This window comes from Zonotrichia albicollis, chromosome 5 (assembly GCF_047830755.1).
Source record: "Zonotrichia albicollis isolate bZonAlb1 chromosome 5, bZonAlb1.hap1, whole genome shotgun sequence".
NCBI classification, from domain to species: domain Eukaryota; kingdom Metazoa; phylum Chordata; class Aves; order Passeriformes; family Passerellidae; genus Zonotrichia; species Zonotrichia albicollis.
The window spans coordinates 13494912-13507909 of NC_133823.1; the positions used below are offsets into that span (position 1 = coordinate 13494912).

Sequence of the window (12998 nt, forward strand, 5' to 3'; positions counted from 1 at the left end):
TAGGGTAGATATGAAAAATTAAATACCAGATTTGGGATTTATTCACAAATCATCTCAGTGAAGGATGAGAATGTATAGGAGCTCCAAAAAAAGAAAAAGAGAAAGAAAAAGGCAGCTGGGTAACTGAAAACAATCTCAAGCATAGCATTTTCAGACAGGAAAATGGAGAAGCTAATATGTCATCAGGGAGATACTGAGATTATCTACAATAAACAGGAGAGTCTGCATGTAGAGGCAAGAGATATTGGAAACCTCTTCTTTCCAGAAAACAGAGCAATTGGAGGGAGAATAGGTATCGTGTGTGTCATTTATTCACATAATAGTCCAAATGCTGTTGTATAGGTAAATATCCTCACATCAAAGTAATAAACATAATATTTGTTTAAAAGTGGATCTGAGACAGTTGCTGAAAAAAAAAAAGAGACTTCCAGGAGAGTCCTCAACTAAAGAATAAAACAGAGAAGTAAGTTCTATGAATTCCTATCCTGATTTTACAGTAGATTTCCTGCATAGCATTAGTAAATAATACTTTTGCCCTGTGAACTCTTGTTTCCCTGCATTGAAATTAGGTGTGAAGATTGATAACAGATTTGAACATCTGGGAATTCCACACAATCCAAGCTGTACATGTTCTCCTGTTCATGGTTTGCATGTTCTCCTATTTTTTAGAAACAGGTTTTAGTTGTCATTGGCTGAATACAGAAATCATCTTAACAGTAATGCTATTGAAAATTATTTCTGAACAAAGGTGTATGCTCTGGAGAACCTAACCCTGTGACTTTTTAATCAGAGATACTGTGGCAAGCTGTGTGTGCTTAAAAGAACCTTGCAAACTACCTATGTTAGACCTAAGAATTCCCTGTAAATCCAAAACCCACAGGTAAGCTCCAAACCTGTGCAAGGCCTGTTTCTAGCTGTGACTATGAGGCTGTTTCAGAGCTGTTGAGGGCTTTGGCTGTGTTTGTTTCATGAAGAAATTCTGTGGGAGGGCCCCAGCACTGTTTGAGTAACCTCCTGTGGCTGGTGAATAGCAAGTCCCACATCTAATAACAGCTCATCTTCCCCTCTGGGTCAGAGAATCAAATCAGAGCATTTAGGGCCACCCAGAAGAGTTTAATGCTGTGACACATTGTGGGAGAAAAGGTATTGCATTCCCAGCACTTCCCATTTGTGCACAGTGTTTGCCCATTAGAACAAGACATAATAGTTCTATTGCCCCCACACAGTCTCTGAAAGACCATAAACTTAATAGACTCATAAAAAGGGACTGCAACTGTCTCACTAGTCTGCTTTTTCACTGGGTAGGGCTGTTTTATCTGTTCCCCTCACATTTATAATGCTGTAAATCTGAGCAGACACAGAGGGTTGTTACCTCCAGGTTAAACTTAGACACCAAATTCTCTGCTTATTCCCTGAGCTGGCTTCAGTGCTCTGCATTGTCTACTCCAGCACATGCTGACATTTAACGATGCTGCAACAGCTCACTTCAAAATTCCTGTCACATTAAATGCTTCCAGTTACCTGTCCTCTCATGCTCCTGAATGAAATGGACTCTGTACAACAGATGCCTGGCTGCTTTTGATGAATTAATTTACTGGGGAGAAGGAGGAATCTAACTAGACAGCAGAAGTTACCTAATTCCCCCCTCCCCAGTACTATACTGGCTGAAAATGCCTCTTGTTTAATAATCCTAATCTCTGTTATCTCTACTGTACAGGATTACTGATACTGGGAGGAATCCTGTCTCTTATCACAATATGGGAGGAAAACTTTAAAAATCCCAAAACATCCCACTACCAAACCTTTAGCTATGTGATGAAAAACTTCTGTCTAAAAGTGCTTATCAAGTATTACCAAAAAAAAGGAGTGCTGTGAACATGGGCAGATGCAACACACTGCAGGCTTCTAAATCCCAGTGGGGGAACCAGGAAAAATAGTGGGAAGTTAAGCATTATGCAATGCCTAAGCACAACTCTGTCACTAATTTTCCCATTGCTTTCTTGTCAGGTTCCCTGGCTGCACATTTGCAGGGCACTCTGTGAAAAAGCAGAGTTGCCTCATAGTCTCATCATGCTGCAAATTCAACATTAACAAGCCACATGGCCATTTTTAGGCTTTGAAATGTCATTCAAGTATTACTTTCTTTGTTCAGTTGTACCCTATTATAACTTCTGTGGTTTTGTTCAGTATATATTTACTGAGTCAGATTATTAAGTGAATAAGCAAAAGTATCTACCTCTCAAACAGCTAATTTGTTGGATTTTTCTAGATGTCTTTTAAGTCCTACCCCTGCTATAAATATGGCAAGATCTAACAAAAATACATGAGATGAGTCATCTCCCATTGCCCATGGCTTTAGGAAATATTTACTGAATTTGATCCTAACTCTTCTGCAATTGTAACAGGGCAGATATCTCAGTGGAGTACTTGCTGGAGAACACCCTTCTGAGCAAGAACAGAAAACCACCATATCCCACAAATATTTTTTTTCTCCAGAAAATAATTAGTAAATGACTTATAGCTAACCACTGAAGGTGTGTCAGCATGAACAGATGGATATTTATAATTTAACAAACTGTTCATTATGAAAAGAAATTCTTCCAATTCAACTTTCCCTCTGAAAATGAAAGTGGTAAAATGAAGCCCTATAAAGTACTCCTAAATAACATCCTCTGAAAAAATCCCATGTGTTGGAAATTTGATGGGGGTTTGAACATTCAATTTACTTTTGAAGTTTACTGCACTTTCAAGAACACAGACTGAGTTGGAGCATATCACTAAACAGCAGTGATTTAATTTTACTAGGTCTTCATTTCCTATGGTGGCTAAATCAGATTTCTGAACCTGTTTTCATACAGGATATTACAAAGTACCTCTCTGAATCTATACCTACACCCATTATACCATACCTTTTATACCATGCCACTGAAGTGCTGACAGATTGCACTCATCCCTGTTAACAGCAGCCTCACCAAGGTTTACAGAGAGGTGTCTAGAGCATGACAGGATTATAAGAAAAATCCATTTTTGTTTGCACACAGTGTCCATGATAATGTACATTGAACCACAGCCCAGGAAAACACCTGGGCCCCTAATTTTATAGAAAAATTTATGTCCTGCTAGGATTTTTCTGAATTCTGACTTCAGGATTTTTTTTTTCAGAATCCCAACTATTTTTTTGCTTAATTCTCTTCCTCTCTACATATATTCTTAAACACAAACATAAAAAGTGATGTTTGCTGTCTTCCACAGGGAAAGGTTTGGAAAGAAAGATAGTGTCTTTTGCCAGATTGAGTTCTATATCTAAAAAGGTGAGCTAGTGGATTCAAAATCCTTTCTAGAAGAAAGCAGAAAATGGCTTCATATGCTTGAAGTGGTTTTGTTCCTCCCATCTATTATCAGTGAATGTAATAAAGAGAGATATCCTGTCCCTACAGATCTCATTTCACATCACTGCCCAGACCACCGCAGTCCCGGCATTGTTGTTTCCAGCATGCTCATTGCTGTGCTGCTGTAAAGCAGCAGGAATCCCTGAATCCCATTTGTGCTGGGCATGCTGAGGGAGCAGCACTGCCTCACTTACCGCCTCCACCTCTGCTGGGTCGTACCAGACATTAATGTATGGATGCTGTAAGGCTTCATCTACTGATATCCTCTTGGCCGGGTCAATGACCAGCATCTTTGATAAGAGGTCCCTGGCTTGGCTGGCTGGAACAAGGGAAGCAGAGAAACACAGAGTTAGTACAAAACAACCCCTGCCTCCAGAGGAGCCTTAGTAGGAAAAGAGCAGTGGCACAACCCTTTGAGAGATTGGTTGTTTATGTACCTCTGCTCCCCTGCCTCCTCATAGCAAGAGCTCTTCAACAATCATTTTGGTCTGATTCATTAGAAAGGTGCCAAAATCAGGGCTGACACCATAAGTTCCCTAGCAAGCTTTAGTGACGTTTTACATATGTGCAGATTCCATGCAGAGGGATTAATAATACCCTAAAGAAAACATGCTTGATGTGTCTGTGATTATTAGCAGGATCAGAGTACAAAAGTTCACATAAAATCTAAAATCATGGCATTACTAAATCAAAGCCTGAAACTTACAGGCACTCTTAGACTGGCTCAGAAAATCATCCACAGTTCTCTGGATGTTTTAAAGTTTCTCACTTAATCTGCTGTGAGGCATTAAATATTTTAATGAGGCATAGAGATTAGGTTAATCTTAAGGCATCCCCTTAGAAGCAATAATTTCAAATCTGTAGCCTTGGGGTATGGAAGTCTTTGGAACAGCTTGAGTCTTGTTAGTCCTGCATAATGAAATTTAAATCAGTGGGGCACATCATCCTGCGCTATATATACATATATATACACACACAAACATTGAATTTTACATTGCAGCATTGATTTATTTTACCTGATAATATATTCCATTGTGCCCATCAGGCAAACAATGCCTGATCAGGCAAAAAATGCCTGTTTGCCTGTGGCAAACAAAGCCACAAACTCAGCTTTATATTACCCAAATAGATTTTTCCCAGTTGGAGTTTGTTAAAAATATAATACCATCTTAACCCACACAAAAAAATTATAACAACACATATTTATGTTATTATTGTTATTATTAACTATGTAGTGTTCTAAGCTCTTGGATGCTCAAAATTATTTGCTGTGTAAGTGAAAAAGACAATGAAAGGAAAAAAGTTGCGAAGAGCAGTAAGTGCAAAGATATTATTAGGTATCTCATCATACATGGATGAGTATCTAATTAAACCATTAATATTACATTATATTTAGGCAGGGCATGGGATGATACAGTGCTGCACAAGTAGGGGTTCCTGAATGCACTGTTTCTTGCTTCGTGGCTGTATCTTCAAAACTGGTATTCAGGATGCTCAAATGTATGTGCTTTCTGTACCCAAAAGATAACAGCACTGTTTGACAGTCATTTTTATACATTAGCTGCAAATGTAGGAAAATTCCATTTTTCAGTTGTGTTGTGCTTGGAGTATAAAATTCTGTGTATCCAAAAGCATCTGCCCAGACCTCTCCCCTTACTCCCAGAGCCAGGACAGCAGCTGGGCTATGAGGCAGTTTTTAACTGGAAGAAAACTCTGGGTCGTGTAATGACATGCAAATTGCAAGCAATTGGAAACCATTAAATGCCAGTGTGGAGAGTGGCTCCAAGGACTGGAGGGGTGCAGAGCCAGTGCCCAGCACAGGTCTGCAGGGGCTCCAGGGATGCCTACTAAACACACAATAATCACTCTTTCCCATAGGAGGTTAATGCCCCATTCAAGTGAAAAAAATACTTCAATATATTATTAAAATCATGGCAATTTTTCTTCTAGGGATAGCTAGTCACACTGTATTTAAGTTAGTTTTCTGCTTCACATATCTTAAGTGACTCACAGGATTTTTCAAAAGAAGAAATCCATTCCAGTGGATACTAAACCTCGGCTACTTCATTTTGGCTGATGTTGATAATATATTTGTATTTTCTAGTAAAGGTAGAGCTATGAGGCAGGCATTTGGCTGAACCGGTATTTTTCACTTAAAAAAACCCGGTGCAAGTACTGAGATCTCCCAATGGAAGTTCGATTGCTCCGTTGTGTAAAAAGTTCAAGAATAAGAGTAAAGGAACGCCTCAATTCCTTGAGGCACAGGATCATCACATGGAACACCATAGGAATATTCTCAATGCATCAGTGATTATGCTCCCTTGGCTGCCCACGCACCAGGATCTCCAAAAACCATTTCCAAATCCTGCCTCTCAGCTGAACAAAACCATGCAGTCACTGGTCTGCAACTAACTCCATTAAATGGAGAGCAAAAAAAATTGGAAGAAGAAGAGAGAGAAGAAAAATTGGAAAAGCCTTCATTCCACTGCAGCTGTTGCACATGAACCACGTCCCTTTGTCAGACATACCTTTGAGTTTGTTGTGTTCTGAGTCTGCTGGGAAGAGAGAGTCTGGAAAAAGTTTGGGGAACGTGAGGCCAGCGTACTTGGGTCTGTTCTCGACGTAGTTCCGTACTGTTGGCTGCAGCTTCTTCATGAATTCTGGACACGGTGTTCCCAGCTGCTCAATAACTTTATTCCACTGATCAATATCTGAACAGCAGTAGTTAAGGGAAACAAAATGCAAACCCCCACACAGCCTCCTGACATTTCTGCTTGTGTTCTCTGAGAATCCTCAGAGGTATTTAACTCCCTTCATAACATCTTTACAGTCACTATCTTTCCTTCTCACTATTCCTCCAGGTCTAACAGCCTGCAAAGGGAAAAACTCTCACACACAATTTCTTTGCATCTACACTTGTTACCATTTTTTTTTTTAAACTTGAAATCCAGTGACTTGTACTCCCTTTTTTTACATGCAGATAATTGTCACCACTTCAGCTTGGAAGAACAACATGTGCACCTGCCTCCCTATTCAGTCTGTGGAGAGGGAGACCCAGCTGGCTTAAAGAAGTTCTGCACAGGACAAAAATCTTCCTCCACTCATCTGCTTTGCACTTTACTCTCTCCAATAACTTCACTGATGCTAATTTTTCCAATACCAGCCAACCAGCAACCCCTCAAACACAATTTGTTTGATTTTGCAAGAACGCACTGGGACTCATTTCCTATTGACAAATGATGCACAGGTGTAGGCAGATGTTTCTCTTTAACTGAGAAAGTGATTGCTAATCTGATACTGGCTAATGGGAAACAGGCTCTAATGCCTAAAAAGAAAGTGTCTTACAGGCATTTCCTACTGAGCTTTTTATCTGTTGAGGTGTTGATATTTTAGTTTTCTTGTGCTAACGTTTAGGCACCTGATGGGTGTTAGGTAGCTCTTTCAGCCACATTCCGAACAAGACTGACTGTGCCAACAAAAAAGCAAATTATCAGTAGCATCTCTACATCACATTAATTCACAGAGCTAAGAACCTGATGCCTACATGGGGAAAAACAAGGAGGGTTACATGCAGCCATGGTACACTGATGCTGAGAAATATGATGAAGGGAGTTTTGCTGAGAACACACTGGAAAGAAAAGGCTTTTAAAAGACAAACATTCAAAGCATTTCAGCACAGAGATTTCTGTTTTTAAAAGTATTCTTTTAAGTTATTATTTTCATCAGTATCATAAGTATCATAAGTGTGGAGTTTTCCAAATATTAGGACAGATAACAGAAAAAATATAGTCAAGCAAAAGCAGTTCTTGGTTGCAGTAGCATTTTCAGATTTTAAAAAGTATTTTATTTTAGAGAAATGAAAACAGTATTTTCACATATCTTGGAAAGTAAAGACAGACTAAATTTGGACTTACCTGAACTATCTTATTTGAACAAAATAAAAAGCAAATAATTCATTTAAAAATTGCAGGTTTACTAATCAAAAGTGTTTAAAGGAATGAAAATAACGTAAACATATGCTTTAAGAATTCTAAAACAGTGTTTTAAATTTTTTTATTTTCACCTGAAAAAGGTTGCTAGAAATAGCAGCAGCCTGGAAATATTTTTCTAAACACCTCTTATTTTTTAAACTAACATGAATATTTATATAGAAAAGCCCCTCCCACACACACCCCCTACGTAGGTTCTATGTAGCTTATCTTGCGTTGTCCATGCAAGATATCTTTTTCTTAACAGAAAACTGAACAATTGCAACAACAGTAAAGTTATCTAAGACTACAGCTGCTCAAAGAGTAGCCTGAAAATTTCATTAGAAAATAAAGTGGTTTGACATTTTAAACTTATGTTCAAGTCAAGACCCCTCAGTGACTGCTAGCTGAACTGCTTCAGAGGCAGCTCTCTGAGGAACCTGAGAATACAGAGTGTGCAAATGCTTTGCAGAGAAGAACAGAGAGTACAGAAATGAAGAGGCTGTTAGTTGTGCCAAGAGAAGCTAAATGGGCGAGAGTGCCAAGCTCTAAAACCATCACTGGAAGCATTACCTGTGCTTGTTGAGTGAAGTGTTTGATAAACTGGGAGGGCCAAACACAGAACTTGCTTCAAAGAAGGTCACCCCTGCACAGAGCAGGTGAACCATCTCCAGGCATTTGGTGAAGGCCAAAGGAAAACTGATCTTTGGGATCATAGAATTATGTGGGACTTGGACACACTGAGAGGGAAGATGGAGTAAGATGCCCTAGACATGAGCAATAAGGGAAAAGGGGGGGAAGAAGTTCCCAGAGTAGGGCCTACATGATGGGAACCAGCGTCAGTGGTGATGGAGAAGGGAGAAGGAAAATCCACAGACAACAGATCAGCTCCCACTGCACACATTTCTTCTAGCTGACAGAAAGGCTCTCACTAAGAGACAACACACAAGCAGGCTACCACCCACGACTGGGACATGTTGAGATGCAGTCATCCCTGCAAAAACCAGAGCCAAAGGGAACGGAACAGGCAGAGCCACCATGTCCTGCTCCTTGACTGGACTTGATTTGCAGGATAGCACTGGACCTTTTGCAGCCCTGCTCTTACCAAGAGCCAAAAGGTCAAGCTTTATGTCACATCAGCCTCAGGGACTGGTTTTGAGTAATGAATGATCTGAATGGGTAATTGTGCTTCTTTACTGGATTTTTTCTGACTTATGTTATTCGTATACTGCCAAAAACCTTAAATAAAATACATTCATTTTCTCCTTACATACATTTACATGTACACACACACACACAAACTGATGTGATGGAGCACTTAGGACTGTTTTTGTCCTGACAATAGCAATAACAAAACCATGTTAAGTGAAAGCAGTTAGATAATGTTCTAGTCAGATGGACAGACACATCTCTCTAGTAATGGCTCTCCCCTTACCTAGACCTTAAATTCACTGGATTATATTCTGCTGGTCCAGCTCCATTTCACAGCGTGTGATGCATCTGTGATACACTTGGTGATGAGAAGTTGTACTTGTCATGGTATGAGATTATAGAAAAGTCTTGGAAAAAATCTGAGGTCTACACATCAAAGCAAAGAAACAGCTTTCTTTAGCTGCCAGCCAGCATTAGCTTCAGGAATTCTGCATGAACACAAATGTTACTACAGGACAGTCCTAATGTGAATCAAAATCTACTGGAGGTGACATGAATCAATTAGAGATTGTAAATATTGATGTTATTGAAAAAATGGTACTGAAAGTTAGTGATCACATAACTCTGACAGAAGTTTTCCAGAAAAAAAAAAAGAAAATAAAAAAATCCCTTAAAGAACAAGAAAAAAAGAGGACCCTGATTTTCCCCTTGAAATTAAGCAAATGTTAGACAGACTGACAGTTGCAAAGAATTCCAACCCAAAGCTCTGGAAAATGATGGAATTTCTGCTTAACAGCCATTTGAATCAGTTCAGCTGTTCATTGCCCTGAGCAGGATCAAGGAAAACGTGTCAACCATTCATAACAGCATCTGTATGGTTTAAGACAGAAGAAGGGATCTAACCTGGGTTTATTAGCTTGCCTTTGGCACTAACAATAAGGCATTTAGTAGCATTAACATGTTCACACAGGGTTACAGCAAAGATTTCAGAAAATAGATCTAAAATGAGTATCTTCTGAATGAAGGTTTATCACTGAGGCCTCAAGTTGCCTCAAGCTCACCCACCACCTTTTCTCTTTTCAGCTTCATACTCTCCCAAGGATTGTTCTCCTTTGCTTTCTAAATACTTGGTTATTTATTTGGAAAACAACACAAAGCTGAACTGCAGATTAAGTGACATATTTTTCTAAAGCAAAGGCATAAAAATTTAATGGGAAAATAATATTATGAATTAACAATAAAGCATTTCTTTTGAAAAAAAAGGACTTCACTGTAAAGTCATCTATTTAGAGGCACAGGCTGAAAGTGTACCTGTATTTATTTTTTCTGTGTGCATTGATGCAATATAGTTCAAAAGTATGGATTAAAAAACAGTGTTTTGTTCATTCAGTTGTAAACCTCAGATAAATAAAATTCCTGAAAATTTCCATACAACTATAAGGAAATTGAGTTTGGCTATAAGAGAAAATTTACAATACTTCTCTGTCAGAAAATATTAAAAGCATTTCTACAGTATACAAAATAGTAGCTTGTAATTAAAAAAACAATTTAGACAACAAATTCTTGTCTCCCTATCTAGCCTCAAGATCACAACAATTTTTCTATTTCCCTCCCATGATGTGTCTGTAAATCACACTCTTTTTTGGAGCAAAAACTTGTATTTTGTTAAGTTCAACAGCAAGGTTTTGCAGGAGTCACTGTTTGCCTTAGGATGTTTCAGTTGTACTGCAATAGGAATAACTTAATCTCTCATGTTTGTTCATCTGAAAGAGAAGCTTTTTCTGAAATGCTCCTGGAGCAGTATCGATGGAGTGTGATGTGGGAAACAGGAGTGACTGTGCCAGAATGGCTGTTTGTGAGAGCTGCTGGCATTGTGCTGGACAGCGGTGGTGCTGTGGGAATCATGCTGCCCTGCCTGGGCTGCTCCTGCTCCACCTGCCCAGCAGCGCCTCTGAGCCAGCTTTGCTGTGCAGGAGCAGGGCTTGCTCTGTCTGGGTAAATGTGCTGCTTCTGGACATCATTAAAATGGGGATGTGTCAAATCTTGCTTTTCTTAAGGTAGGCACAACATAAAAAAAACAGACACAGGGTGTTTTGTCTGTAACAAGCAGACAGGGGAAGATCATCTCTTTTCAATCTCAAAATCTTGAGGGAACCACCTTGCTGATTGTTTTCTCCTTAAATCTGCATATTCCACCAACAAAAACTAACTGCTCCACTTCAGGCAACTTTTTAATGCTCATAACTTGTCAAATTTAGAATAATTACTATTAAAAGCTCTCTAGTTCCCTCCTCAACACCAAAATTGTGGCAACAACTGCAAAGATGATAGGCCAATTTCTTTTTTTTTTAATTTTTAATTGGACCCTTCTTTTAAAAATAAATCTGCTAAAAAAGACACTAGCCAGCTTCACTGTGGGAGACATCAGTGTCACATTCATATTTTTTCCACAGTCCCACAATTTACACATTGATGCCAACACAGTTTACAAAAAAAAACCCACACAAAAGGAATTGAAAATGCTACCATCTGACAAGACAGTAACTATAAAGCATTTTCTGTTCCAAGGTGAACACTTTGAGAAGAATGTGGCATTTGTAAAAATTAGAATGCAACAGAAATACTGTGCACTGTTCAGAATAATAATTTCTATTTATATGGGATAACAGGATGTGGTGATAACAAAAACCAAGATGTAGCACAAATAAATTACTTTAGAAGATTACCATTGATAATTCAGGAGTTAGGAGATAGCAGTGTTCATTGTGCAGATGCCATCATTAACATTTTGGATGCTCATTTGGGGCTCCTTAACTATAATTTTCAAATACTATTTTTTGGCTGGTATTTCATTCAGTTGCTGCTCATCTGCGCTTACACAGCAGCAAGCGAATCATAAAATCATTGTTGGAAGGGACCTTAGAGATCATCTCATTCCAAGTTCCCTGCCATGGGTAGGGACAGCTTTCACCAGGCCAGGTAGCTCAAAGCCCCATCCCCATCCAAGCTGGCCTTGAGCACTTCCAGGGATGGGCATCCACAGCTGTTACACCACAAACAGGTTACAGGTGTTTATAAAAGCCACCTAGGAGTTGGCATAGGAAGTAGGATCTCAGTGATAGAGCACAATCCTAAAATGTTTCTCTTTTTGCTGTCAGTGAACTTGGTATGATCTTGCTTCTGAATCTCAGGTGTAACTCTGACAACTTGGATAAAAAACCAAGAATAGACTCCTCAAGCCCAAAACATAGAAAACAGGTCCCTGGAAACTGTGGGGTTGCTCCTCTTCCAGAATCAGGAGAAAACTGAACCATTCTGTGTTTTCATTTGGGTAATTATTCAAAAGTTCCTTTTGCCCTTTACCAGTGAGTTTTTACAACAATTAACAGTTACTCAATTGCTCAGTGTTTAAGGAAAGACAAATTTTGGCCTTGGAGCTCAAGAATATTTAACAACAGACACCATTCTATATATTCATGTATCTGTCAGTCTATATCTGTGTTTACCTATGAGCTGAGCCACCTCTAGCAACCCTCAGCTCACCAATACTTTATGAATCTTTTCCATCAGCTCTTTCTCTACATTTTCTCTGACTTCCAAGAGTGAAAGCTGTACACATCACTCAAAGGATGGAAAGTCAGCAAAGAGAAAAGGCTGAATAAAGAGAGAAATAAAAAAATCTTCATGAGAAAATATAATAAATATGCAATAGAGCAGTTGTCAAAATGTATTATCGGAGCTGTATTATTGGATAGGAGCAAGTGTTCTCATTTTCCTTGTATTTACATACAGATGGCAGGTTTTCCAAGATAAAATGATAAGCTGTTAGCACACTGCCAAAGTTCAAACAATTTGTGTTCGGTACAAACATTTCTAAAAGAGTTACATTGCTGTATTGAAAATAATTAATAGGCAACGAATAACCTTTCATCCATTTAATAGTGCTGTGAGTGGATTTTTGCAGCCTGGGCACTCATTTTTTGGTGGTTTATCCACAAATAGCACTGTTTCCATGGAACCACTGCTCATTCAGCATTATTGCTCACACAATAAAAATTTGCTCACAGAAAAACCACACCAAAAAATTACTTTTCAAATAGAGTATAATTCTCATCTTGGATTTAAAGCAGAATTAATTTATTGTGCAAATTCACAAAGCTGCTTTTCCTAAGGAGTTTATGATTTCCAACTGCCACTGATACTCTGAAAATCACAAATGCCGTTTCTCTTACTGTGGTAACTTTTAAATCTGTACTTGTTTTAACAGGTAAGACCACAGTAGATTTCTGTGCAAAATTTCTGCAGGCTCTATGCCATTTTCCATCAGTTCAGATTTCCTGACAAAGAAAAGGTACAAAAAATTAGTTCTTAGAAGGTTTGCTGGAACAGTTTCCAATAACCTGTTCTCTTATGTTTTTAGAACAGTCCCTGCATCTTCTGCATAAAGCACAGAAAGCTTTAGGGCAGTTACTGAGATCTTTGATGCATG

The 12998-nt window shown here is 38.8% G+C and overlaps 1 protein-coding gene across 6 annotated transcripts in view; it reads right to left on the reverse strand.

The window, feature by feature from the left end:
- The window catches only part of MAPK10 (mitogen-activated protein kinase 10), a 145705-nt gene that overhangs the window by 18438 nt on the left and 114269 nt on the right, over nucleotides 1–12998 (reverse strand). For all 6 annotated transcript variants that reach the window (XM_074540826.1, XM_005485328.4, XM_074540827.1 and 3 more), the window contains 2 exons: nucleotides 5918–6100; nucleotides 3584–3708 (listed from right to left, as the gene is read on the reverse strand). In XM_074540826.1, the coding sequence (XP_074396927.1) occupies nucleotides 3584–3708; nucleotides 5918–6100 (308 nt within the window). The remainder of the gene's footprint in view (nucleotides 1–3583; nucleotides 3709–5917; nucleotides 6101–12998) is intronic.